Below are 27,649 nucleotides of genomic sequence, written 5' to 3'. Positions count from 1 at the left end.
AGGTAGGTGGGACGGTGGTAGGTGGATGCAGACAGGGGGTTATTGTGATTGGTCAGTGGAAAGAGTGGAGCAGATAGGTGAAAAGGAAGTTGGACAAGTGTGTCAGGTCAAGGGATTAGGGAGGAGAGGGAGGGCTGGACATGGGATGAGGCTGGGAATGCGGAGATTTTGAAGCTGGTGAACTCTATGTTGAATATTTTATTTCCTATTCACTTGTCAACACCATGTACTCTGCTAACAGGCATGTGTATATTTATTTATTTGCTTTGTGACACAGCACATTTCACTACAGATTCACTATAACAGCAGATGTAGCATTAGATTACCAAGTATATCATTTGTTTTTTGTACTTGATCCCATATTATAATAATTCAAGTTGCCTGCATTTGATTTCTGATAGTTGTCGGTTGGGCGTGCGGGGAAAGCTATCTGTCTTTGACACATATTTCTCAGGTGGAGTGGTTAGTTTTGCTCTAACATCCATGCTATGTTTATCAAGACACAGTGAATGAGTCTTGAAGCCGATATCCTCTTGTATTCGTGCAAGTTGTTTTTGCAGTGAAGTCAAAGCGTCCCTGAAACACAGGAATCAGAATTAAAACAGCTATAATTCATTCATATCATTGGCAGACTTTTTTTTCTTTGTACCTTCAGCAAATTCCACCATTCATCTCAAACAGTGCACTAACTCCAAACTTAATCATCAATTACAATATAACCTCATAATTTTAAGCTCCAGAGTATAATTCCTTTCTGAGTGGTCACAATGATGCCATTAGAACAGGACAATGCAAGTTGTTGCTGCTATTTGTTTCTTACCACAATTATGCCACCGTGGGGAGACACCAAATGAAACCATGTGCTTGCTCACCAGGAGGTAACTGTAACCCAACCCGTGCTCTAGCAGCCAATCACATTGGTGAAGCAATTGTATAATATATTTTTAAAAAATTAAACCTTTCCTTATTGAAATGGCTCATGTGCTTTTGAGGAAAGACCTGGTTTCACTGGAAGAGGAGCCCTTGTAAAAGTAGCTTGTCTCCAGCAAGTGACTAAGCTGTTAGGATATAAATAGTAATAAAAGATGTACACAGATGTAGTTAATTACAGCAGGGAGTAGATTCCTGTGGGCAGAGTTTAATTTTGAACAGGTTGACTACAGCAAACACTTCCTTCAAGACAAATTCAGATGAAATTGTTTGTGTTGACTAACAGGATTTAAAACTTGACAATTGAAGGACAAAGAGTGAGTTAGACTTCTTGATGGTCAGTGAAGACATAATGAGTTGCTAGATGCTAGATTCTCGTGATGGAAAAACAAAAAAACTAGGAGAATTTGGACCTGAACTGGCTACATTTAAGCTATTTGCAACACTGGTAATAAACTGGGAGTCTACAACTGTGAGATGGTTGCAGAAAAATTGAAGAGGCAATCTTATGAGAATTCAGCAAAAGACCAAGAAACTTCAACTTTGTATGAATCCTTGAAACAATATTCAGATCAATTGGATAATCTTCTAAATTCTGATAAATATCTGACTTGAGTATCTTCAGGGGTGAAAAAAATTGAGTTATCTAGTTTGGTTCGGTTACTAATAACTGTTATTACTTTCCATGTACTTTGCTTTTTGTGCATTAATTTTTTATTACTATAAATAGTGAACTATGCAACTTTCTTCTTTCAGTAATTAGCCAGGTCTTTGGATTTCTGAAGAAACCAAAAACTCTAACTAAGATCATAACATCTGGTCATATTTGTAAAAACTGGTATAACATTGCAATTATGTCAATGACGACCTAACTGACCTATTGCAATAATTAAATGTCCTACCTCCAATTGTGTCACTTCAATTTGACAAAAGTAAAAATGTTAATTTTAAAATAAAACAAAATTAATTGCTTCGAATATATAAATTAGATGCAAGCCACATGACCCCTCAAGCCTGCTCCACCATTCAATACGATCATGGCTGATCTGACTATCCCATATTCCTGCCTTGTCATGATAACATCTCACCCCAATGTTTATCAAGAATCTATAAACTTCTGCCTTAAAAATATTCAAAGGGCTGAAAATGATGTGTGGAGGTGGGAGCAAAAAAGGAAACAAGCTGGCTTACGTCAGTAAAAGAAATGTCAGCAGCCAGCCATATGTCCTGATAGAAACCTGCTCTACAGCAATAAAGCAATGCAGGTAGGCTAAATTCACTGACAATCGGACTTCTGCCCCTTCCTAGAAGGAGGTCGTTCCCCTGGGAGCTGCTGGATGATCTGATGGGACTGTTGCAGCTGCCAGCCAAACAGTGCCAGAGTTGTGTACTGGGGGTGACTGGGACTGCAGGCTGGTCCACTTATGAGAGCCCTTTGAGCTTGGATCCAGGGAGTTCAGTGGGCTTTGAGGTGAGGGTTGGGGCTGGGTTTTAAAGAATGTGAGTGAGAGTGAAGGAGCTTGTATTAACTTCTTGGGGGTGCCCTCAGTACCAAAGGGTGCCCTATAAGTATAGCAGTCCTGCCTTCCATCCACCATTTTAAGAACTTTAAAAAGTAATTTTAAATCTCACCTGACTACCCATGCCAACTGTATTATCATTGAATCCCTAAAGTGTGGAAGCAAGCCATTTGGCCCATCGAGTCCACACCGACTCTCTGAAGAGCATCCCATCCAGACCCAACCTGCTATCCTATTCCCACATCCTGTACTTCCCATGGCTAAGCCATCTAGTCTGCACATCCCTGAACATCATGGACAGTTCAGCAATCCACCAAACCTACACATCTTTGGACCAGGGGAGAAATTACAGACTCCATATAGACAGTCACCCGAAACTGGAATCGAAACCAGACTGGAAGAGTAATGCCAGAATCAAATGAGACAGATAGGTAGATTCTTGATTAATAAGGGGATCAAAAGTAATGGAGAGAAGGCAGGAGCTTAGGATTGAGAAACATATCAGCTGTTATTGAATGGTGGAGCAAACGTGATGGGCCAAATGGTCTAATTCTGTTCCTCTATCTTATGAACTTATGGTTAATTGTTCTTTCAACAAGTCATAGTCATCAACTGGGATATAATGACTTCATTTGACAACCAATAAACTGCTAAGTTCACCATAGATATCTGAAACATTACATCTTTGCAATATTGACCCTAAAACTAATGGTACTACTAAATATTTCCTTTTTAAGAAAAATTACATGAACCTGACTAATCCTTTTTGGCATCAGGCTAGCCTTGATTTATCGTAAAATAGTACATTTATTTGCACACAGAAATCAAATATTGGATATGTAGCAAGTTAATTTGTGAGAAGACAACTTAAACATACTGAGATTGGGCAAGCTTCTGTTTGAGTGCATCGATGGTGCCCTCCAACTGATGAACCTCATCCACCAGTCCATACTGTGCCTGGAGGGGAGAAAAAAATTTACTTCTTAAATGTTACATGAATTGATAACTTTTCATTAAGGTGGCTCTCTCTTAATTATTTTTACCAATCCTGCCTTGTATCCATCCTCTGCTTGTTACCAGATTCTGTAGCATATACAATAGCTGCTTTTATATGCAACACAATACAAATAAAGTAAATATTGTATTAACAAACTGTACAACTGTTTTCATACAAAATTCATATTATTTCTATTTAAAACAACATCCATGAATTTATGTTATCTGAAGGAGTCAAAATATGAAAGAAAGAATGTGACTTTTCAGTTGTTAGAGATTTAGTCAGAACTCCATCTGGAGAAATGTGTTCACTTTTGTGCACAAATTACCAGATCTACTGGCCTTGGATGGGGAAACGAGGCAGATTCAGCAGAATCATAATGGCACATAAAGGGTTAACTTATGAGGACAGGTTACAAAAAGTTAGCTTTTGTTGTCTGGAGTGTTGAAGACTTACGAATTTTTGAATTTTGAGAGAAGGTGACTAGGGGTGTAGATGAGGAGAGTGCATTTGATGTCGTCTGTGCGAACTTCAATAAAGCTTTTGACAAGGTCTTGCATGGCAGACTGGTTAAGAACCTAAGAACTCATGTGCTTATTGGTGTCACTGAATCCACTGCTAAAACCTTCATATTTGTTAATTTATTTTACTCTCCTTCTCTCATTCGCCCTTTTTCTCTCTTCCTTGCTTGTCTGTTATTGTCTTTCTTTTCTTGCCTCAGAAATTGTGTTGGAGAAAGACACAGATTTGCGACTTAGTGCAGTAACATTTTACTCAGGAGACAGATAACTTAGGGTTACCAGGCTCTTGGTTGGGAACACATCAAACTCTACATTTTGTAGAGTTAGAGAACCATCTGGTTGTTAATTTTCCAAAGGCTGAACAGTTCCAGAGTAGCCCTAATTATGTAAATGCATGTTACCTGGTCAAATGGCTGAACAAAGTCCTGGGTTCAATCTTTATACGTGATTAGCTAGGCTACCACAGACAGCCCTATTATAATTTATCTCGATGACCTTGGGCTACGGAAAGTTAAAATGCATCAAGGTTCCTCATTCTCACCACTTTCAACGAGATCCTTGTCAAACAGTGTGTGTGTGTGAGTATGTGAGAGAGACTGAGACTTGTATATCTAAAGAAAAGGAACTGTGGGCACTGTTGAAACTGAGGAGAAAACTGGTATTGAGAAATCAAACCAACAGGACCGAGGACTGCAAGGAGTATTTAGTCACTGCTTTTATTACAAAGTGGTTACACTTAGTGCTTGGCCAAGACTTAAAGCTTTTTGAAAAAGGTCCAGTGTGTAGAAATACCAGGAAATTATGGAACAAGAACCCTTACTCTTCAAAATGTAACTCAATTATTTCCACATCTTTCTCACATTGCATTACAGTGAAAGCATTAAGATTGTCCAGAAGCAGTAAGAAATTCCCCATTATTATACAAACAGAATGCTCAAATAGAATGGTGTGGCCTCCTCTATATTGGGGAGACAGGCCGCCTACTTGCGGAGCGATTAAACAGAATGCTCAAATAGAATGTCTCAATAACATAATAAGCTTTTGCAATTAATAAATTCTTATTAAGCTTCATAGATGAGCTTAAATATTACATAAGCTTTTATTCTTACTTCATCTCTGGTGAGATCAACATTAGGTCTGTAGGTACGAGTTTCAAGTCTCGTATGAGCCACCTTCAAAGGAGCTGCCTTAGCTCGAAGATCTGCTTCAAGACGTCGAATATCTTCCTCAAGATCTGCGATGTCCTCCAAGATCTGAGAGACAACAAGGACTCAGCACATTGATAATTTTATTAAAATAAAAGAACTTGAAATCACAAAATCAGCCCTTAAATCTGGCACTTTATAGATCACAAGCATATCTTTCTTTTTATTGAAAAGACAAATTTGAGAGTCCATTATAGGTAATTATAATGAGAAAGCATTCAAAAGATGAAATAAACCAGCAAATAGTGTTGGGTGATGCAAAATCAGGATTGCAGAAAGATTGTCAAAGGACGAGATAGACAATGACTTCTACAAATGAGGTAAGAATGATCTGGAAGAGTAAATATTGGTTTAGATTTTGCAATCAGCGATGAATGGATAGTACTTATCATTCATTACACTTGCATCTATTCACAGATTTTTAGCAGGCTTCTGTTCAACAACCTATTGTCGGTGGGAGACCTTGACAGGGCATCTGGGACTTGTGCAAACAAGACGGTTAGAGGATTCTTCTTCAACCGGTGAGATTGAAGCACCTTTTGTGAGGCATGCAATGTCAAAGCCAGGAATAGTAAATTAGAATAGTCAACACCAGGTAAAATCATGCATCAAACTGAAAATAAAGAGAAGGAAAGAAAGATGGGATTAGGACTGTCAAGAAAAAAAAGTTCTTTATTTTCCCATTCTTTAATGTTCAACATTAATCGAAAGCTGAAGGACCGCAACAGATTGACATTTGTAAAAATAAATTTTCAGTGCCAGAGAGCTTGTTTGCTATTAATTCAGACTTAACAAAGACATAAAAAAAACTTAAACATGAATGGGTAAGTCCTAATATTATATAATACAGTATAGTATATGTAGAAGGTTAGGATGTTGAGTATCTAGATGAGGTACTGTTACAGCAAAGGTTCTGGAGGAGCATAACAAATTGGATAAATATTTCCTAAATTGCACATTTAATGCAAGAGTTTGGATACTAGAAGTTGCTGTCTGATGTTTTCCTGAATAACAGTGAGTGCTGATAGTCTCAACCATTTACTCAGATTGCAAAATCCAATCGAATATGATCAGTTTTGATTTCAACAGGACAGACAAAAGAGAGAGAAATTTTGGATAAATATTTTACCAAGAAATACAAAAGATTATGAGGAAAAGGCAAGAAAATTGGATATAGCAGCTTGCTCTAGTTGAACTGCTGGCACTGGTATAGGTGTAGATTTGATGGATTAAATAGTTTCAATCTCTGCTGTAAAAGTTTGATTCCACAAAGAACCGCAGCACAATAGACATTACACTAATCACATCACATTACATTTCCACCTTGCTTAAGGCTCAAAGTGCCAATCTTTGGGCTGTGTACTGTACTCAACCAAGTAAGACTTTCCATTGCTATTTTTTCTAATCAGCAACAACAGGCTCAGCATTGGTACAAGTTTCTGAATACAGTACTGTTACAGATCAAAAAAGTTATTTTTGATCTAGCAAGCATCAGTTTGTTACAAAAATGTATTTTAATGGATTAGAAATGTATACGTTTGGAAAAAATGTTAACATGCAGATAAATATGGAAAACGTGCATCCAAACGAAATGAGTTCCATTACATTTTTCTCCTGCCATTTCAATTCACTAAGCGCCTGTTCAAACTCATGGATTCTCTTCCTGAAGGCAAAGTCAGTGGCAACTCGCTGTGCCTCTATTTCATTATCAGTCTGCAATGACAAAAATAAGGAGACAATTTATTGATAACAATTTCAAAAGTTGTTTATCTAGTCATTGTTTTCTCTTTCTGAAAGATCCTCCTGACATTTACAATTCACTACTTGTGCTTCTTGGCAAATGAGTCACTCTCCTTGAAGTGACTAACCATTTGGATTTCCTACCCTTGCTGTGATGGAGTGTATTCTCCCAATGACATGATTCCGTTTAGTAACAAAGTGAAGGTTCACGGATATGTATCCATTTTATTGCACTGCAAGTTACCATATCGGTTCCCTCTATTAATATGAGCTTTGTGGAATTTGTGTTGTATCACAAATCAGCAGGACTAAACTAAAAATATACTTGCTTCATTGGTTTAATCTCCTTTGTCCAACACCAAGGTGTCTCTACAATTTTCTCAAAATGCTTGAGTGTTGAGTCATCAGCAGCTGAGTGTAAAAGACACACCTTAATCAATTCATTGATAAACTTTCCCTCTTTGAGAAAGCTCAGTCTGACACAACCTGAACATGATGCCACCTATTCAAAAAGGTCTTCAAGCTGGGGTTTATTTTGTCAGAGAATAGAGACTTTCAGATGCAGAAAGAATGAAGATCTTAATAAGTATAGATTTGTTTACACAAGGAATTATGGTCAGCATAGATATGGACCGGAAAAAGTAAAGTATATGTGAATTGGATCCCACTTGAGATTTGCAATTATCTATATTCTATTCTTTCTACCCGAAGCTCAGACAGTGCAATATCTAGTACTGCGGGGCGTAGATTCAGTTATTTGGAGGCTTTCATTGATTAGCCGTTAAGGACAGGATCCCATGAATTTTTAACTCCATTTTAGATCAGGGACACTGGGGTCCATAAAAGCACTTTTCTGCTGTCAAAGCGGAGATTAAAATGGTCACGGGAATAGTCTTAAGACATTTAACATCCTGCTATTACTCTTTCAAAACCAGGATTTATTGATGATCATGACATTGTACCATTATGTTCTCTGGTGAACATAGTCTCCTTCACCTCCCCCTTTTTCCCATAAAGAAAGAAACAACTGTACATTGGGGAATTTTTAATTCAATTGATATTAACTTTAATTATTTTGGGGAGTGTATTACCACAGAAACAGTATTTAGTCAGTTGCCTTTGACAAGAGCAGGAGCATCTTCAAGCAAGCTTTAGATCCAAGTCACATAAGGGGATCTTTGGGTAAATGGGCAAACGCTGGTTATAGTAGTAGTAGTAGGTTTTAAGGAGTGCCTTAAAAGACTAAGAGAGGCACAAAGACAGAGGTCTATGGAGGGAATTCCAAAGCTTAGGATCATGGTGCTAAATAAATGATGGATCAATTTAAATCAAGGATTTTCAAATGGATACAATTGGAGTATATAGGGCTGGAGGAGATTATAGTGATAATAAGTAACGATTATAATGCCTTGGAGTCATTTGAAAACTATTTTGAAAGTTTTAAAATCGAGGAGTTGCTTAAACAAGACTAATGTAAGTCAGCAAACAGAGTGGGGACAGGCTAATCCCTTGTGTACTTGGTGTAAGTTAGCAGATGGATTACAGAGTTATGTCTATGGAGAAGAAAAATGGAAGATTGTCCAGGAATGCACTAAATAGTCAAGTATAGAGGGGACAAAGACATATGCAGGAGATTCAGCAATAGGTAGGTTGAGATAGGGTTGGTATTGCAGTACTGATAGGGGCATAAAATGTTACAAAAGTGGAAATAGGCGTTCTTTGCTCATCTTGGGTTCAAACATGACACTGTATTTGTTAAAAGACTTGGACAGTTATCAGAGACAGGGAAGGAGTGAATGGCTATGGAACTTAGTTGGAAGATGACATTGGACAGTAGTCTGACAATTTAGAAATATTGGGGAGACAGGCCGCCTACTTGCGGAGCGATTCAGAGAGCACCTCTGGGCCACCCAGACGAACCAACCCAACCACCCTGTAGCACAGCATTTCAACTCCCCCTCCCACTCCACCGAGGATTAAAATTCTAAATCCAAGGGCTTGTAAACCACTGCAGATGTACAGGTGTACATTTTTTGTCGTCTTACTGATTGCTACGGTGATATTCCACAAGGTTCAGTTGCTTCTACATTTTCATTCCTGAAGAAGGGCCTGTGCCCGAAACGTCGAATCTCCTGTTCCCTGGATGCTGCCTGACCTGCTGTGCTGTTCCAGCAATAAAGTTTCAATTTAGAAATATTGGTTGGGATAGGAGGGATCATCATTTGGTAACATTGAATGTTTTCACAACTTGCTTATGTAAACCTAAGATGTGTTTTCAGAATCAATTTTTATAGCGTTTGTTTGAGAGACAAAAGGGAAAATTGACGTTTAGGATGATGAGGTGAACCATAAAGATTTTAAGGAAACTGTGCAAAGCAAAAAGCAAGTGGTGAAGTAGAGACATTTTGTATGGGACAAATCAGGCTTGGATTTGAACAAGGGCACAATGAATTGTTTGGGTACAGGGAGCCACATTGGCATTAGAAAACTAAGGTGGCTTAGAAAACTAAGAAACGGATCTTTCTGCAAAAAAAAAAAGGAATCCAGGAAGGCTGCTATGCTATCCATGAGATATTTAAATTCCTTCCTCTGATCACACAATACTATATCAACATCAGTACCACTCTCTCCAACCCAGCTGAGACAGGTTGGACACCAGTCTTTGGAATAGTAACATTTTAAAATACTCACTAAACAAGTTCTCCCTTGATACAAATACCCCTTTCCAGCAAGGATTAATTCACAGTGACTATTTCATCTCCTAAATTTAGAACACTGCTATTTACATTTCCTTCTGCCGTGAACAGCATTTAGCAAAGAAAATGATGACTGGTCTGCACTGCGTGGGTAAGTATGATAGTTGAAGTAGATTACAGTGTGGAAACAGGCCCTTCGGCCCAACAAGTCCACACCAACCCGCCGAAGCGCAACCCACCCATGCCCTACATTTACCACTTACCTAACACTACGGGCAATTTAGCGTGGCCAATTCACCTGACCTGCACATCTTTGGACTGTGGGAGGAAACCGGAGCACCTGGAGGAAATCCACACAGACACAGAGAGAACGTGCAAACTCCACACAGTCAATCACTTGAGGCGGGAATTGAACCCGGGTCTCAGGTGCTGTGAGGCAGCAGTGCTAACCACTGTGCCACCGTGCCACTCACTTATGTCACAGTCAGTATGAAATATCTGATACTTGAGGATTTTTTATGTAGAAGATAGGATTATCATATTTCTGGTCACTATGTGTCACATTCATGATGATAATACAGCTTGGAAGTGAAGTTGGGACCCAAACACATCTTGGAACAAAGTAGTCTGAATATTTTCTTTGTTTTACATCAGTTAAGATAGTGAAGAAAATGAATCACAGACAGATGTCCAACGTATTCATTTCTGCTTTTGTAATGTCAAATTTGAAAAATGTGAGATATTAGGCTCTCTTTTAAACTTACGTATTTAATAGTGGCAGAAATTGCTTCACGGAGACTGGTTGAAGCTTTCATCTCTGCTTCTGCACGATCCTTGTTGTATCGACTGAACATATCCCATTGCTGTTTCGTGGTGGATCTACCCATTACAGGGCAACAACAAAACAAAATTGATCATCTTTTCCTTCTCACATTTAAATTTTTTTTTAAAAGAGATCATGTGAAACTTCTCTTTCTGGAATGCCCATGATAAATCAGTGGGCACATACATTAGTGCTGACAGTTTTGAAGTCACAATGTCTAGATCACCAGGATCAGACACAGGTCCATGCTGAGTTAGTTATTCAGCCAGGACAGCAGCTGGTATGCTACAATTGGGCCAGAATGAGGGCTCTCACATCTGTCTGAGTATTTGGTAACCTTGTTGGGGAAATACTTGTGAATATTGAGCAATATCAGTTTGGTGGTGATGTTCATAGTGAAATTACCTATTGATCGTCGCTGTATTTAGGCTTACAAACATGAAAATGTTCACTTGCAGAATATAATAAAGCGTTGCCATTGCTCATTGTACTATTCCCTATCACACTAGCAAGCAGGGGACAAACATGGAGAACATTTGATTCACTACTATGTTGCAAAGGACTAATTTTATGAAAACATTTAATTTAGGGTTGTAAAGAAGGCATTTAGCACGCTAGCTTTCACTGCTCAGACCTTTGAGTATAGGAGTTGGGAAGTCATGTTGAGATTGTACAGGACATTGGTTAGGCTTCTTCTGGGGTACTGTGTCTCAGTTCTGGTTGTCCTGTTATAGGATGGTTATTATTAAGCTGAAGAGGATTCAGAAATGATTTACCAGAATATCACCAGGAATGGAGGATTTAAGTTATAAGGATAGGTTGGATAGGCTGGGACTTCTTTCACTGGAGTGCAGGAGGTTGAAGGGTGACCACATTCAGATTTATAAAGTTACGTGGGTATCGGTAAGGTGACTGGCAGGTGTCCTTTCCCTAGGGTGAGACGAGGGGGCATATTTTTAAGGTGAGAGGAGAAAGATTTTAAAAACACATGAGAGGCAACCTTTTTATACAGACAGTGGTTTGTGTGTGGAATGAACTGCCAGAGGAAGTGGTGGATGCAGGTATAGTTACAGCATTTAATATTTGGGAAAGTACTTGAATAAGAAATGTTTGGAGGGAGATGGGCCAGGTGCAGGCTGGGGGGGATTAGTGGATTATGGTCGGCATGGACTGGTAGGACCAAAGGGTCTGTTTCTGTGCTGTATGGCTCTAAGAGAGCAAAACAAAAACATAAATCCAATGATATGCACATAAATCTTCAGTGGGTCGGTAGATTATGTCGAAGAAATTCAGAACTAGTATAGTTGTCCCAAGTTCAATATCTCCCAGATAATACTAACTTAGAAGATCTCAACCAAGCAAGTTTTGTTCATAGAAAACAGAAGCCACTTGGGTTTCTTGGCCAATGGCACCTATAGAACTGTATCCCAACATGAGTCAGCACCTTGGTCAAAAGAATAGAGTGTACAACTGAGATTAAGACACACAGAGATGCAAAGTTGAGAATTATCAAAATTGAAACATTAAAAAGGTATTTCTTACCCTGGAGGAATGCGTAGTGGGTTTGGTTTGAACGAAATGTTTGGGGAATTATTGTTGAGTGTCAAGGCAACTTCATCAATTTTCAAAGCTTCCTTTTTATTGCTGATATCAAAGATCAGCTGTTGACGAGCTTCCATTAACAAACTTCAAAGAAACAAACAGTATATACTTTAAATAATTTTTACATGCACATTGTATAGCTTCCATCTGAGCAATCTGCTGCTAAAACACTGCTCATATCATAAAGTAGAAAATGTAATGCATCTCTTAAGGTACTATACCATTGTTTGTAATACCCTCTAATTGCACCATGTCAATCCTTCATGTGCCATGACTGTATGGCTCTTTGACTCTAACTCCATTAGAAATAAATAGTTGAAGAAAATCTTTAGGTAATGCAACAAAATGTATATTATCTGACAGCAAGTTTAAATTCAGTAATGACAGATGCAGGGTCAGAGAAATCTACTGGTGCAGTGTAGCAAGTTCAAAACATAAAACAGAATTTGCTGGAGAAGCTGAACTGTTAATCGAGAGACCCAAGTAAGATTCTGGGGACCTGGATTCGAATCTTGACATGGAAGATAGAGTAATATAAATTCATTAAAAACTTGCAATTAAGAGTCTAATGATGAATTCATTGCCAATTGTTAGAAAAACTCATCTGGTTCACTAATGCCCTTAGGGAAGGAAACTGCCATCCTTACCTGATCTGGCTTACATACGATTCCAGACCCACAGTAATATAGTTGACTCTTAACTCTGGACAATTTGGGATGGGCAATAAATGCATGGCCAGCCGGTGACACCCTCGTTCCATGAATGCATGAGCTTATTATCTTCTGTCCTGGCTTACTGTCAATTATCCCTTCAACTGCTTACCGCTTTCGCATCTCTCTCTTTGGGCTCTGTGTCCCCCTATCCCGTCACCTCTCCCCCCACCCCCCAAGCTCATCTTCACCGTAAATATAACTTTTCACTTGCTGCTATATTGTTCTAATGAGGAGTCGTTGGACTCAAATATTAACTTCTGCTTTCCCCCCTGACAGATATTGTCAGACCTGCTGAGTTTCATCAGCAATTTTTGTTTTTGTTGAAGATCTCCAACAGCCACAGTTCTTTGTTTTATTATAGCAAGTTCAATGTTGGGCTTTGAGTGACAGATTCAGTTATTCTTCACTGAGAACTGGCCAAACAACAAATGGTTTTCTATCTTTTGAGAAAGGAAGACTGGAAGCACCTGTGTAAGAGGTACACTAGTTTTTAAATCAAATACTACATTTAACAATTCAAAAGCAAAATATTACAGATGCTGGAAATCTGAACAAAAAAAAGATTGAAAAAACTCAGGTCAAGCAGCATCTGTTAATGTTTCAGGTCAATGACTTCTCCGAGCTGTTACGTCAAATAATTATCCTGGTCCACCAGTTGAAGGTGAAAATCATGTAGAAGCGAGATTGCAATGCAAGCAGTCAAATGGAATGATACATTTCAGATGTGATTTTAAGTTTGTAAGGCAGGAAGTGTACATCTTATCTGGACTCATTTAATAAACTCCTATACACTGCACTGGAGACATTGTAAGATGCGGACTTCAATTAAAACGAAAGTTTTGCACATGGAGGATTTAGAAGTCTGAGTTAAATCTGAGTTCCAGAGAGTAGGATGCAGGCAGCTGAATGCTTGACCACCGATGATGGAATACAGGGAGAAAGTATATAAAGGCATCAAGCATATTCCTCAGTTACAATGAATTACATCTTCATCTCTGTCTAAGCATATTGTTTGGTCACCTCATGGATTTGATTCTCTAGTAGGCAGATACGGATACGAAAGTGTATTTACATAATACTTTTAATCTAGTAAATTTCTCATGGTGTTACAGATACAAATATTCACAAAGAAATAAAGAGAAGTGACTAAAAGCCAGTTCAAAAGTTAGGCTTTAAAGGATGCATTTGTAGTTGAGGTAGCAGACAGACAGGTTTTGGAAAAGACTCGCATAGTGTAAGATCCAGAAAGTTAATTGCTTAGTCACTGATGTTGGAAATGAGTGGAAGGAGATGGAAAAGAAATCAAAGTCATAAAGACATAGGGCATGTGCTGACACATTGGGATGATGGATTACAGAGCTGGATGAAGTTGTGGAGTTTATCCTAATGTTTCAATTCAATGCACTAGGAGGAGGGAGGGGAAAATCAATGGTAGTTGATGAAAACAGAGTTGATAGTTCAATGAAACTGAAAACAGGCAAGATGTGGGTGGCAGAGTTTTGGGAAAGTTGAAATTCACACAATGAGAAGTGAACCAAGTTACTGGAGAATTTGGGCCTAGATAGGGTAACATTTGTAGTAGCCAAGATACAAAATCTAGGTACTTCTGCAAGAGGGGAAAGGGGCAAGTTTAAAAAAAGAGGAAAGAAAAATTAAATCTCAGAGTAACTGACTAAGAACAGGCATTTGCAGAGTTCTGCATGAAAATGATATACAATGTATCTTTAGGTGCTTGATGTAGATCATTTATTATGGAACTGACAGAGTTGGTATACGTAGGAGAAGGCAGGTCACTAATATTGAAAAATACTTGGTAAATGGTGCACAAACTGCTGCACATACCAGAGCTGTTCAAAGGCTTCAGTGATTTTCTGCTGAAGTGCTTTCTTTGAGCCTTCGACCACCTCGACTTCCTTAAGAAGCTGTTCATGCACTTGGTCCGTCACAAGATCAATGTCTTGCCGTCCTTCCCGTAAGGTCAGATTCTCAATGACAACATCCAGGTTCAGATTCTTGGCTTCTAAAGCACGTTCTGCTTCATCCTTACTCTTGAAAAGATCAGATCAAGCAGAAATCAATATGTTGCCCAAAACCTGTCAGTTGTGCATGAAGTACACCCATCCAACTACTGTAAATTTTGATACAGCAACTATTGGGAGAAACTACTCTTCACTGAGCACAAAGTACAGGTGCACAGGAAGAAAAGTAACTACACGTTGCATTGGTAGAGGAGTTGTTCTCTTCCTTTTTATATTCATTCACAGGATTGTGGGTATTGCTGGCTCAACAATTTATTAACCATCTTTAATCCCCAGAGAGCAGTTAAGAGTCAATCACATTGACATTTGGAGTCACATTTAGGCCAAAACAGGTAAGGATGGCAGTTTCTTTCCTTTAAGGTCATTTCTGAACCATATGCGCTTTTCCAACAATTGACAATGGTTTCATGGTGATCATTAGACTCTTACCTCAAGATGTGTTATTGATTTTAAATGGCAGCCATTACCCAGTTCTCTGGAATAATCATCCAGCTATCATATCACTAGGGTATTGCCTACCTCAGCCACTTATATGATACATCAAGAGAAGTGGGTGTCAGAAAGAAATTTATAAATATACAGTGTTATCATTCTTGATCATGTTGAAATAATCATTGGTTCTGTGGGTAAATTAAACACAATGTATTCCAGAATCAGGCAGACTAAGAGAGTCTGAGAGTCAACATATGTTTTTTTATTGGAGTGGGCAATCTCAGTTGATGCTTTAGTGAGTGCTTTGCTTCATTTGAAAAATTGTGTCAGAACTGGACAAAGTCAGCTTGGATTTACAAAAGGAAAATTATACGTGACAAATCTGCTTGTTATAACTAGTAGAATTGGTAAGGGGGGAACCAGTGGATGTGGTTTACTTGGGACTTTCTGAAGGCTTTTGATCAGGTCCCACATTAGCAAGTTAAATTAAAGCATGTGGGATTGGCAGTGACATAGATCAAGAACGCTGGAAGAAAGGAACTAAGCGTAGGAATAAACATAATTTTCTGAGTGGCAGCCAGTGACGAGTGGGGAACCATAAGGATCAGTGCTTGGTCCCAGCTATTCAAAATATATATTAATCATTTAGATGAAGGAACTAAGTGTAAAATCTCCAGGTTTGCCAATGACACAAACATGGGTAGGAGAGTAAGTTGCAAGGAGGATGCAGAGATGATTCATTGTGATTTGGGCAAGGTGAGTGAGTGAGCAAATGCATGGCAGGTGAAATATAATGTGGATAAATGTGCAGTTATCCACTTTGGTAACAAAAACTAGAAGGCAGACTATTACTTGAATGGTGACAAATTGGGAAAAGAGGAGTTGCAACAAGACCTGGGTGTCCTTGTACACAAGTCATTGAAGGTAAGCATGCAGGTGCAGGAGGTGGTAAAGAAGGCAAAATTGTATGTTGGACTTCATAGAGAGAGGATTCCAGTATAGGAGCAGAAATATCTTCCTGCAATTGTGCAAGCCTTGGTGAGACCACACCAGGAGTAATGTGTGCAGTTTTGGTATCCTTAACTGAGGAATGGTATTCTGGCTATGGGGTGAGTGCAACAATGGTTTACCAGATTGTTCCTGGGATGTCAAGACTAATGAACAGAGATAGGATAGGTTAGGACTATATTCACTGAAGTTTAGGAGGGAGTATCATAGAAACCAATAAAATTCTAAAGGGACTAGACAGGGTAAATGCGGGAGAGTTGCTGTCAATGATTGTGAAGTCTAGAACTCCACAAAAAGGAATTTAGGCCAAAACATCAAATGTTTTCAAGAAAGGGTTAGCTATAGTTCTTATAGCCAACTGGATCAAAGGATATGTGGAGAAGGTAGAAACAGGATACGTAATTGGATAATAAACTGTGATCATGTTGAATGGTAGCACAGGCTCGAAAGGCTGAATGGCCAGGGCCAGCTCCTATTTTCTATGTATTTGCAGCTGATTCCTTCATGATACAGCATAATGGGGAAAAGAGGACCGTGTCTAGATATTAACAGAGAAATGGCAAGGATGTGGAGGAATCCAGGAATGTGTGATGGACACCTGAAACAGGGATCATGGAAGCCACGTACAATAAAAAGCAGTGACTCATGTAGGTCTCTGCGAGTTCTGCATGGTCAGACTGAGTTGCTGGCTCGCAAGTGAGTATGTAAATTTAGATTCTGCCAAGAATCATTAGTCAGTAGCTGGAGGGGCTCCTTCTGAATTATACTGGGAAAGAGAGACTGCTTCTTTTTCCAGTGGTCAACCAAAGCAAGCTAATACTGGAAAATTCCCAAAATTTGTGGAGATGGCAGGACTGTGAAGGCCCAAAGACTCCACAATGGAGAATGGGGTGTTCAAATTCAGGGCTAGGACTCCCACTCTATTCAGGCAGACCAAAAGTCAAATTTGGGATCTTCAAAGTTGATAGGCTATACAATGGAGTGCACTACTTCCTGTGGTATCAGAAAGTCAAACCTATCCATTTCAATTTTATAATCAGATTTTTATAAGTGATTTTTGCTGCACTAACAACATGTTTAAAGTATTTCAAAACTTCTATTTGTGCTATTTTATGCATTTCCACACTTTCTCTCTCCTCAATGTTTAAATTCTGCCACTAGAAACTCTCAAATATTAACTCAAATTTTAACTCGAGCTCTGACTCTCCTGAGCACAGTACATGGAATCCATTGTTCTGCAATTACCATATTGCCCAGAATTGAAGAACTGTGACCATTTTCAATCTAACAATGAAACTTTAGAGTAAACTTACTTTGGTTAAAGCATCGATCTCAATGTTAATGTCACAAAGAGTGTTCTCTAGAACATCTTTCCACCGCTCCACCTCATCCATACGTTCAGCGAGTCTGGTGCTGTTATCTTCTTGGTCCCATTTAGTCTGTGACAAATACTGAATGATCACTCTGCTATTTTTGTCTAGTGCCTGAGTTTTTGAGTTTAGTCAAGACTTGGCAAAGTTATACAATTTCTTATTTTACATATTAAACCTTTGGACCCAGCAAAGAACCTTAGGATTAATACAACAAAGGGAAGTAGAAACCTGTATGATAGAGGTGCAAGCAAAAATCTGTAGAAACAATACAATACATAAATTGGTTTGAGGATTACAATTATTTAAAAGGAAGACAGAGAGGAAAAAATACACTTTTAAAAAAATCTCCAGCAATGAGTAAAATCTGGAAAATGACATTCCACTTGTAAATGTTAATTTTCAATGACAGAAAGCTTATTTGGCAGTAGTTGAGATTTAATAAGCTATGAAAAATTCTGTTTCACCTGTATGGTAAAGCTCAAACTTTCCCTGTAATACTTACTGAATTGCTATTGCACAACATTGCAACCACAAACCATTCCATATATTTCTTTCGATGAGGTGCCTGTATAACAAAGCTTTTAGATGAAGAAAGTAACTCGGAGTACATTGTTCAACTTTCTGACTTTAACTGCACATGTATAGATGCTGAATGTTACTTTCTGGTTTAGTCCTTAAAGACTGAGAGTATTCATAGCCTCACTTATTTCTTGCATAGAACTCAGGCTATTATCTTCCTGGTGTTGAAACCTTCAGTGTCTTGCATTTATTTAGAAATTGTTTTCAAAAAGCTGTGTCTTCCTCAAAATGCCACATTACATAAGAACATAGGAACATAAGAAATAGAAGCAGGAATAGACCACACAGACGCTCAAGCCTCCCCTGCTACTCTGTAAGATCAAGGCCTCAGTGCCTCTTTTGTGCTAGTTCCTCATAGCCCTCAATATTTCAAAAATCTATCGATCTCCTCTGTGAATACTTTCAATGACCTAGCCTTCGCAGCTCTCTGGGATAGAGAATACCAGACATTCACTACCCTGAGAAAAGAAATTACTTTGCATTTCAGTGTCCCTTTATTCTGTAACTATGTTCTCTACTTCAGTACTCCCTAATGAGTGGAAACATTCTTTCAACATCCACCTGTCAAGCCCCCTCAGAATCATCTATGTTTCAATAGATCACCTCTCATTTTTCTAAGTCTAATGCATAAAGGCCTACCCTGATTAGCCATTCTTGATAAGTCAAGCCCTTCATTTTGGAAATCAGCCAAGTGCATCTCTTTTGAGATGATTTGGTCTGTGCTTTTTTAATTGTAAATTAAATTGCCTCAACTTTAGTACCTTTACTATGACTACATTGGGTTATCCACAATCTATCAAAAAGTAAAAACATATGATTATGAATTTATACATTTGAACAGTATGTTCAAATCTAGTTTTGATTCCTACCTGGTTGTTGGTTTCATTCCGTAGGGCCCGACCTTCCTGGCGGATCTGATGCGACATATAACGTTGCCTTTCTGAATTGGTTGAGATCTGGTTATTGTTGGAGAACCAGTCTGGAACAGAATATCTCTGAGCTGCCTTCAAACTCAGAGTCGCCATTTTGCCACAATGATATCACTGAAAAAAAAAACTTCAGAATTATTGAAAGGATTGACTAAGACTGAGTACTTCTCTCTTAATGACTGTAACTTTTTGTTGTGCAAGTGTAAGTCATGTTGAGTTTGGCAGATTGAAACTTGTCATGTGACTAGGCACGTTTTCTTGCTGCATCTTACTAAATTTGCCACTTTAATTGCTGCTATTAGCCCAACGGCAAGCATCCTATCACATTTCTATCCAATATTACCACATGCTGTTTCCACAGGAACTCATCACTCACCAGACATCTGCCATAAAAAGTGCCCCTTGCAGCCATGCCACCTTCAAGCACCTGTAGTGCATCTTAAGGAGTGCTGGCATCTGCCCTGCTCTTTACTTCTTAACGGGCGGCGATGACTTGACCAGAGCAAGTCGACACTGAAGTTTTCTGACAGGGATCTGGAGATCCCTTTTGATGGGCTGGCGCACAGTATGCCCATCTTCTTCCTGGAGGAAGGAGGGACAGAGGAGGCCATGCCAGGCAATGTCTGTCTGGTCAGAGATTGGCACCAGAGTCAGTGCCCTTTCCAGGGTTTGGCGGACCAGTTAGCAGTGCTGAAAATAGGTCAATGACCTTCTCCGTACCACCAGAGCCAGTGCCTTACTCTGCTCTCTGCTGTCTCACACTCAGTCTATCCCTGTAACTGCACTCGCCTCTCACCAAAGCCTCAGCTCTGACATGCCCTCTTCTGCATGCAACCCCTTCCCTCATTCACTCCCCAATCCTCCCATATCAGTAACCTTGCATCAACTGTTCTGTCCCCTCACTTCCTCAGAATACCTCAATGCCTTTCTTCCACATGCTGTGCCATCCACGTGTCTACTCCATTCATCCCTTAATGTCATCACAGGAAAATACATCCCACATCAGGGCAGAGGAAAGGGAGTGAGAGAGAAAGTGTGTATGAGTGTGAGTGCGTATGAGTGTGAATGTGTGTGAGTGTGTATGTGTGTGCGTGCACGAGTGAGTGAGAGAGAGTGTGTGTGTGTGTCCGTCCAGATGCCAGGGTCCTTACCTCATATGGGGGGGGAGGATACTCGTCCTTGCAGGACAGGATAGTTATGGGTGATCTGGAGACATCCATATCTTGGCAAGTGAGTATTTACTACTTGTGATAGCACTGAAACATTGACATTTGCCAGTCAGTATGTTGCTCCCCAGCCCCCCCCCCCCTCTCACCATTGGGTGCAACACCTGCCTTTTGTGTCTTACAGCTGCAGCCAGTAGAGTAGCTGAAAGGCAAACATCTCCCTCACAGGGCAACCTCCTCGACCTCAGAGGAAGAGATTGTTCAGGGTGTGGAGGAACCACTGGCCAGGCTGCCCAATAGACCGAGAGTGAGGTGCTGGAAAAGCACTTTGCTGATGATTTTCCTGCTCCTTGGATGCTGCGTGACCTGCTGTGCTTTTCCAGCATCACACTCGACTCTGATCTCCAGCATCTGCAGTCCTCACTTTCTCCTGCCCAACAGACCCCTCACCACCACTGATGTAGTAAATTGGCAAGGGAAACATATTACAATGGACTAAAATCAACAGAGCACGGGATGCTCTACTAATAGTTATGTAACATATCAAACTTAAAATGTCCCAAAATACATTCGCAGAAGTGTTAGAAAACAAGATATACTACAGAACTAGATAATGAGGTTTGGACTCACACTCAGAATGCCACTGATCCTTCTTTTTTATAAAAAAGAATGAGCTCCACAATTCTGACAAGAGATTCTGCTCAGGGCTCCTGCAGATATACAAATCTGATAGGTCCCCTTAAGTGCAGGAGAGTCAGAAAGGAAAACCATGCCCTCTTTATTTCACAGCAGTCAGTTGCTGTATTCTGTGATTTTAACATCCGGCATCACTGACAGCCACTTTGCCAGCTGTTCTGAAAGGGTAAGTATAATTGAAAATGTGAGATTAGGATGCCGGGATGGTAATGTACCAAGTATGTAGGGCTGGGGTGCTGCAGTGCCAGATTGATGGGGACCAAGTTACAAAATGGGAACAAAGCCATGAAAAGTGTAGGGGTGAGTGGGTTTGGGAAGGTAGTGTGAGTGTCGGGTCTGGCAGCAGCTGTGGATGTGGATGACATGTCCTGACACGGTAGGGGAGAAGGGTTGTCTGTTTCCTGGTAGAGAAGGTAAACTGTAGTTCCTGGGAAGGTGGGGGAAGAGTTTGGGGAGGGGAAGGAAGGGTGTCAGGCGTCACATTACAGGGGGATCAAGAAAGATGTTAGGTCCAGTGGTGGTGGTGATTGGCGGGGGGGGAGGGGGGAGAGGGAAGGCTAAGTTGGGTCCCAGGGAGAGATGGGGATTTCAGGTCCAACCAAAAGTGGGGGGACGTTGGCTCCAGGGAGGAAAGGGGTAGGTTTAGAAGTGTGAACATGTGGTTGTTAATGGATCCTGGGCAGAGAGGTGTGTGTCAGGTCCTGGGCAGTATGTGGTGTGTCAGCTCCCATGCAGTGGATGTTGGGGGGAGGGGTGGGGGCTCTTACAGCTCATGGTCTAGGGTGGTCTAAAGGATCTGGGGAAGGTGTAGATGTAAAAGTCTGGTAGTAAACTGCAGGATCAGTTGAATAGTTACCCAGGAGTTAGTCTAGCATTTTTTTTTAATAGTTTAACCTTTCCTGAGTAACTGTTAACTGCAGTGAAACTTCAGAATTCTCCAATTTAAATGGAGACTTTCAGAGGGTCCAGGTGTAGGGGAATGCCCAGTGGAATCTTAATCTTGTGGACAATTTCCTCAGAATCTGCTACCTCGAGGATTCTGTCGTGTTCCAATGCTCAACTCCCATCTAAACTGCAGAAATGACAGGTCCAATAAGTCAGATGACCAACAACTCAGTTAAAGAGGTAAGTTGCTCGTGAGAAGATGGTAGTGAGCTGCCTTCTTGGACCACAGCAGTCCAAGTGTTGTAGGTAGATCCATAATGCCATTAGGGAAGGAGTTCCAGGCTTCTGACCCAGTTACAGTGAAAGAACGGCAATATATTTCCAGGTCAGGATGGTAAGTGCCTTGGAGGAGTGACTTTGATGTCACTCTTACCTCACCTCTAGAATTCAGTTCTTTTGTCCATGTTTGAACCAAGAGCTCCAAACCGGGTGTCACTGAGTTGGTTATTGTTGAGGAGGCAATGCTTGATGATACCTTCCATTATTTTACTGATGATAGAGACTAGCCTGATGGAGCAATAATTGACCAGGTTGGATTTGTCCTGCTTTTTGTGTACAGGACAAACTTGGCTGATTTTCCACATTGTCTGACAGATGCCAATGTTGTAACTATACTGGAAAAACTTGGCTAAGGAAGCGGCAAGCTTTGGAGCACAAGTCTTCGGTTCTATGCCAGAATATTGTCAGGGCCCATAACCGCTGCAGTATCCAATGCTTCCAACCATTTCTTGATATCAAGTGGACTGGGTGACTTGACTGAAGATCAGTGTCTGTAATGCTGGAGATCACTTCAGGAGACCAAGCTGGATCATCCATTTGACTTCTGGCTGAACATTGCTGTGAATGCTTCAGCCTTGCCTTCTTCCATCTTTGATGATGGGGATATTTGTGGAGCCTCCTCTTTGAGTAAAGTTTTTAAATTGTCCACCAACATTCACGACTGGACGTGGCAGGACTACAGAGCTTAGATCAAACCAACTTGCCAAATTATCTTGGATCCCTTGTGTGTTTATCATCATTATCATTCTCCAACGTGGGACCTTGGCATATGAATTTCGACAAAGCCTATGAACTACATCAACTACACTACCCTTATTTAGATGATAGGTCAGAAGTGAGGGTGGAGTGGATAGGTGGGAAGGGTGATTGACAGGTAGGACAGGTCATGAGGACAGTGCTGAGCTGAAAGGTTGGAACTGGTGGAGGGAGAGAAAATGAGAAAACTGGTGAAGTCCACATTGGTGCCCTGGGGTTGAAGTGTTCCAAGGCGTTCTTCGTCCAGGCGTTGGGTGGTGAGGGAGCAGCGGTGGAAGAGGCCCAGAACTTGCATGTCCTCAGCAGAGTGGGAGGGGGAGTAGAAATGTTGGGCCACGGGGTGGTGGGGTTGAGTGGTGCAGGTGTCCCGGAGATGTTCCCTGAAGCGCTCTGCTAGGAAGCATCCAGTCTCCCCAATGTAGAGGCCGCATCAGGAGCAATGGATACGATAAATGACATTGGTGGATTTTCAGGTAAAACTTTGATGGATGTGGAAGGCTCCTTTGGGGCCTTGGATGGAGGTGAGGGAGGAGGTGTGGGCGCAGGTTTTACAATTCCTGTGGGGGCAGGGGAGGATGCCAGGACGGGAGGGTGGGCTATTGGGTGTCGTGGACCTGACCAGGTAGTCACGGAGGGAACGGTCTTTGCGGAAAGCGGAAGGGTTGGGGGAATATATTTATCTCTGGTGGTGTGGTCCATTTGGAGCTGGCGGAAATGTCGGCGGATGATGCGAAGGTTGGTAGGGTGGAAAGTGAGGACCAAAGTGAAGATCGGTTGGTGGGGTGGGGTTTGAGGGTGGAGGTGTGGAATGTGGATGAGATGGGTTGGAGGGCATCTTCAACCATGTGGGAAGGGAAATTGCGATCTCTAAAGAAGGAGGCCATCTGGTGTGTTCTGTGGTGGAACTAGTCCTCCTGGGAGCAGATACGGTGGAGGCGGAAGCAGAGGAATTGGGAGTACGGGATACATTTTTGCAGGAGGTAGGTTGGGAAGAGGTGTAATCTTGGTAGCTGTGGGAGTTGGTGGGTTTGTAAAAAATGTCAGTGTCATGTTGGTCGTCATTAATGGAGATGGAGAGGTCCAGGAAGGGGAGGGAGGTATCAGAGATGGTTGAGGTGAATTTAAGGTCGGGGTGGAATGTGTTGGTGAAGTTGATGAACTGCTCAACCTCCTTGTGGGAGCATGAGGTGGCGCCGAAGCAGTCATCAATAAAGCAGAGGAAGAGGTGAGGAGTGGTGCTGGTGTAACTACGGAAGATGGACTGTTCTACGTAGCTGACAAAGACACAGGCATAGCTGGGGCTCATACGGGTACCCATGGCTACCCCTTTAGTCTGGAGAAAGTGGGAGGATTCGAAGGAGAAATTGTTAAGGGTGAGGACCAGTTCAGCCAAACGAATGAGTGTGTCAGTGGAAGAGTACTGCTGGGGATGTTGGGGAGAGGAAGAAACGGAGGGCTTGGTGGCCCTGGTCATGGCGGATGCAGTGGTAGAGGGATTGGATGTCCATGGTGAAGATGAGGCATTGGGGGCCAGGGAAACGGAAGTCTTGGAGGAGGTGGAGGGTGTGGGTGGTGTCTTGAACATATGTGGGGAGTTCCTGGACTAGGGGGGATAGGACAGTTATCGAGGGAGGTGGAGATGATTTCGGTGGGCAGGAGCAGGCTGAGACAATGGGTTAGCCAGGGTGGTCAGGCTTGTGGATCTTGGCAAGGAGGTAGAATTGGGCAGTGCGGGGTTCCCGGACTATGAGGTTGGAAGCTGTGGGTGGGAGATTTCCTGAGGTGATGAGGTTCTGTATGGTCTGGGAGATGATGGTTTGGTGTTGGGGGGTAAAGTCATGGTTGAGGGGGGTGATAGGAGGTGGTGTCTTCGAGTTGGCGTCTGGCTTCAGCAGTGTAGAGGTCAGTGCGCCAAACTACCACTGCACCCTCTTTATCAACTGCCTTGATGGTGAGGTTGGGATTGGAGCAGAGGGAGTGGAGTGCTGTGCATTGTGAGGGTGAGAGGTTGGAGTGGGGGTAGACGGTTTGAGGCGGTTAATGTCTCGGCGGCAGTTGGAAACAAAGAGGTAGAGGGTGGGTAATAGACCAGCGTGAGGTGTCCAGGTGGATGGAGTGTGTTGGAGGTGAGTGAAGGGGTCCTCAGAAGGTGGGCGGGAGTGCTAATTGTAAAAGTAAGCTCGGAGGCGGAGGCGGAAGTGTTCGATGTCACGATGTGTACTAAATTCATTGATACGTGGACAGAGGGGGATAAAGAAAAGGTCTTTGCTGAGGACTGATCGTTCTTCCTCTGGCAAAACCATGTTGACTAACCTTGATTAAACTTTGCCTCTTCTAAGTTAAGATTAATTCTCTCCAGTAGTTTCCCTCCCACTGATGTGAGAATGTGATCAATTCTTCACTGCCCTCTGAAATGGATTAGTTGATGAGCAATTAGGGACAGGCAACACATGCTGGCCTTGGCAGTGACACCCATAAAGGAATAATAACTCATTCTTTGAAGTCCAGAGATTATAAACCCACTTTACTCAAATAGAATTGCCCCAGAACTAACCTACTGAACAACCTTCACTGTTCTGTTTCAAAGTATTTATTTCTTAAATATGGAGACAAAGTTATGCATAACACTTCAGATGTGGTCTCACAAAGCCCTATACATTTACGAACAGTATAGGTCATTCAGTCCATCAGGCTGCTCGACTATGAAGTCAGTGATTGCCCTAGGAGCATGAAATAAATTTTGACACAAAGCCACATAGGGTGGTATTAGATCAGATGACCAGAAACCTAGTCAAAAATGTGGATTTAAAGAGTATCTAAATGGAGGCAAGTGAGTTAGGGGGAAGCAAGATTTGGGACAGAATTCCAGAACTTGAAACTTAGATAATGACACACAATTAACAATGGTGCAGCAATTAAAATTGGGGGAGCACAAAAGGCTAGAATTAGAGCACAAAAATGTTTGAGAGTTGTGGAACTGAAGGGGATTACAGAAATAGGGAGGTGCAAGGTCACGGAGGGATTTGAAAATAAGGATGACAACTTTAAAAGCAAGTTGTTGCTTGACCAGGAGCCAATGTTGGTCAGTGAATACAGAGTGAACAGGACTGTGTGAATTAGGACATGGACACTGAGGTTTGGATGACCTCAAGTTTACTGATGGTAAAATCTGGGATGCTAACCAGAAATTTATTGGAATAATCAAGTATAGAGATATTTAAGGCATGAATGAAGAAATCATCAGCAGGTAATGAATTAGAGGGATAGTGCAGAGGCGTTTAGTGATGGCATAAATACAAAGCTGGAAAGCTCATCTCAGGATCAACCTGTCCATATCTCTTTTGCAATCCGTTTGTGCCCTCCTCAAAGTTTTTATTTTCATCAAGCTTGCATCACCTTCGAATTTGGTATATTACACCTGCTATTTTGTCTAAGATAGTAATATAGATGATAAATAGCCAAGGCGCCAGAATTGATCCTTGTGGTACTTCACTAGTTTCAACCTGCCAACTTTAAATGTCTTGACACTGTTTATCTCTACTCTTTAATTTCTGTACATTAGTCATTGCATGCCTTTCTGAAATTCAAAAAAAAATTACATTCACTGCATTGCCTTTACTTACCTTACTGGTTGCAAAGACTTAATAAATTTGTTAAACAAAATGCGACTTTTGTAAAACCATGTTGACTTTGCCTGATCTTCAAATGCCACAGCACACAGGCAACAGTCCAAATAATTGGAACTGGGATTACAATAGAAAGATGCTTGATGACAGGTGAGGTCAAGATGGATTGTATGAATCTCGCCAGTGTGGACCGGACCTAGTTTCCGCCAAAATATGTCCAAGTTAACTTTCTAGCACAGAATACTAGAAAATAATGAAGGCCAGGAATCCAGATTGGCGTGCATGAGCTGATCCCATCCCAGGCGGCAATAGGAGCCTTTCTGCTTTACTCTTAATTGCAGTAGAATCTACCAGAATTTTTGCCTTACTATTTTAAAAGATGAACATTTCCCCAAGTTTTACCGTTATATTTTCCTACACTAGTTGAAGGTGGCAACAATTTCACGTGAACACTCGACTGCACGAAACGAAAATAAACGTTTCTAATACTTTAGTTGCACACCAACAAAATGCACCAGCAATCCACTTGGGTAGGAATTGGTAAGCCAGGCACTTACCCACAATTGATAGGGTTTTCCCCGGACTGTTCTTCAGGGGAGTCTGGATCACGGGCTCGACGCACAACGAATGTTCCAGCCGCTCCCTCCCAAACACTGTCACCGTTGCTCGGAGACCGGACCCTTCGCACCAATCAGAAAAAGTGAACTTGAACAAACACAACCATGGCAACTGGAAGTGCTACAATCAGGCGGCGCCATTCAGTCATGCCCTGCATCAATAATTGACCCTGTATTTGTTAACGTTGTATCGTCGAGAGGAGGTAGCCTTGGAGGGTGTGGAAATCAGCCAAGATCCACTCAGTAAGACCATTTTTTTTCACCCAGGAGAGGCGATTAGTTTCAGTCGTAATTGACTGTGAATCCGCAACATTAAAATCGATGAAAACTCGAAGTGCAAAACACAAATTGCTCGAAAAGCTGCCAACATTTGTGGAGAGAAATCAGAATGATCCTTCCTCGGAACCTCTCAGAAACTTGAGATGACCTGACTTCAAGATTAAAAATCACACACCAG

At 41.2% G+C, this 27,649-nt stretch overlaps 1 protein-coding gene across 3 annotated transcripts; it reads right to left on the bottom strand.

The window, feature by feature from the left end:
* Nucleotides 1-242: 242 nt before the first annotated feature.
* Nucleotides 243-27,515, bottom strand: tekt2 (tektin 2 (testicular)). Of its 3 annotated transcripts, none has more exons than XM_043717730.1 (10): nucleotides 27,133-27,515; nucleotides 19,048-19,221; nucleotides 17,540-17,665; nucleotides 14,590-14,795; nucleotides 11,975-12,118; nucleotides 10,374-10,488; nucleotides 6,779-6,886; nucleotides 5,078-5,221; nucleotides 3,328-3,407; nucleotides 243-576 (listed from the first exon to the last, which is right to left on the bottom strand). In XM_043717730.1, exons 2-10 carry the CDS (start codon nucleotides 19,201-19,203, stop codon nucleotides 363-365), a joined length of 1,293 nt encoding a protein of 430 aa, XP_043573665.1. In that variant the 5' UTR covers nucleotides 19,204-19,221; nucleotides 27,133-27,515; the 3' UTR covers nucleotides 243-362. The 3 variants fall into 3 exon arrangements, with proteins under 3 accessions (XP_043573665.1, XP_043573666.1, XP_043573667.1); XM_043717731.1 differs by lacking the exon at nucleotides 27,133-27,515 and adding an exon at nucleotides 26,573-26,674; XM_043717732.1 differs by lacking the exons at nucleotides 19,048-19,221; nucleotides 27,133-27,515 and adding an exon at nucleotides 18,102-18,287.
* Nucleotides 27,516-27,649: the final 134 nt, after the last annotated feature.

This window comes from Chiloscyllium plagiosum, chromosome 27 (assembly GCF_004010195.1).
Source record: "Chiloscyllium plagiosum isolate BGI_BamShark_2017 chromosome 27, ASM401019v2, whole genome shotgun sequence".
NCBI lineage: Eukaryota > Metazoa > Chordata > Chondrichthyes > Orectolobiformes > Hemiscylliidae > Chiloscyllium > Chiloscyllium plagiosum.
The sequence above is the reverse complement of the archived record's forward strand: the minus strand, read 5'-3'. Positions and strand labels throughout refer to the sequence as shown.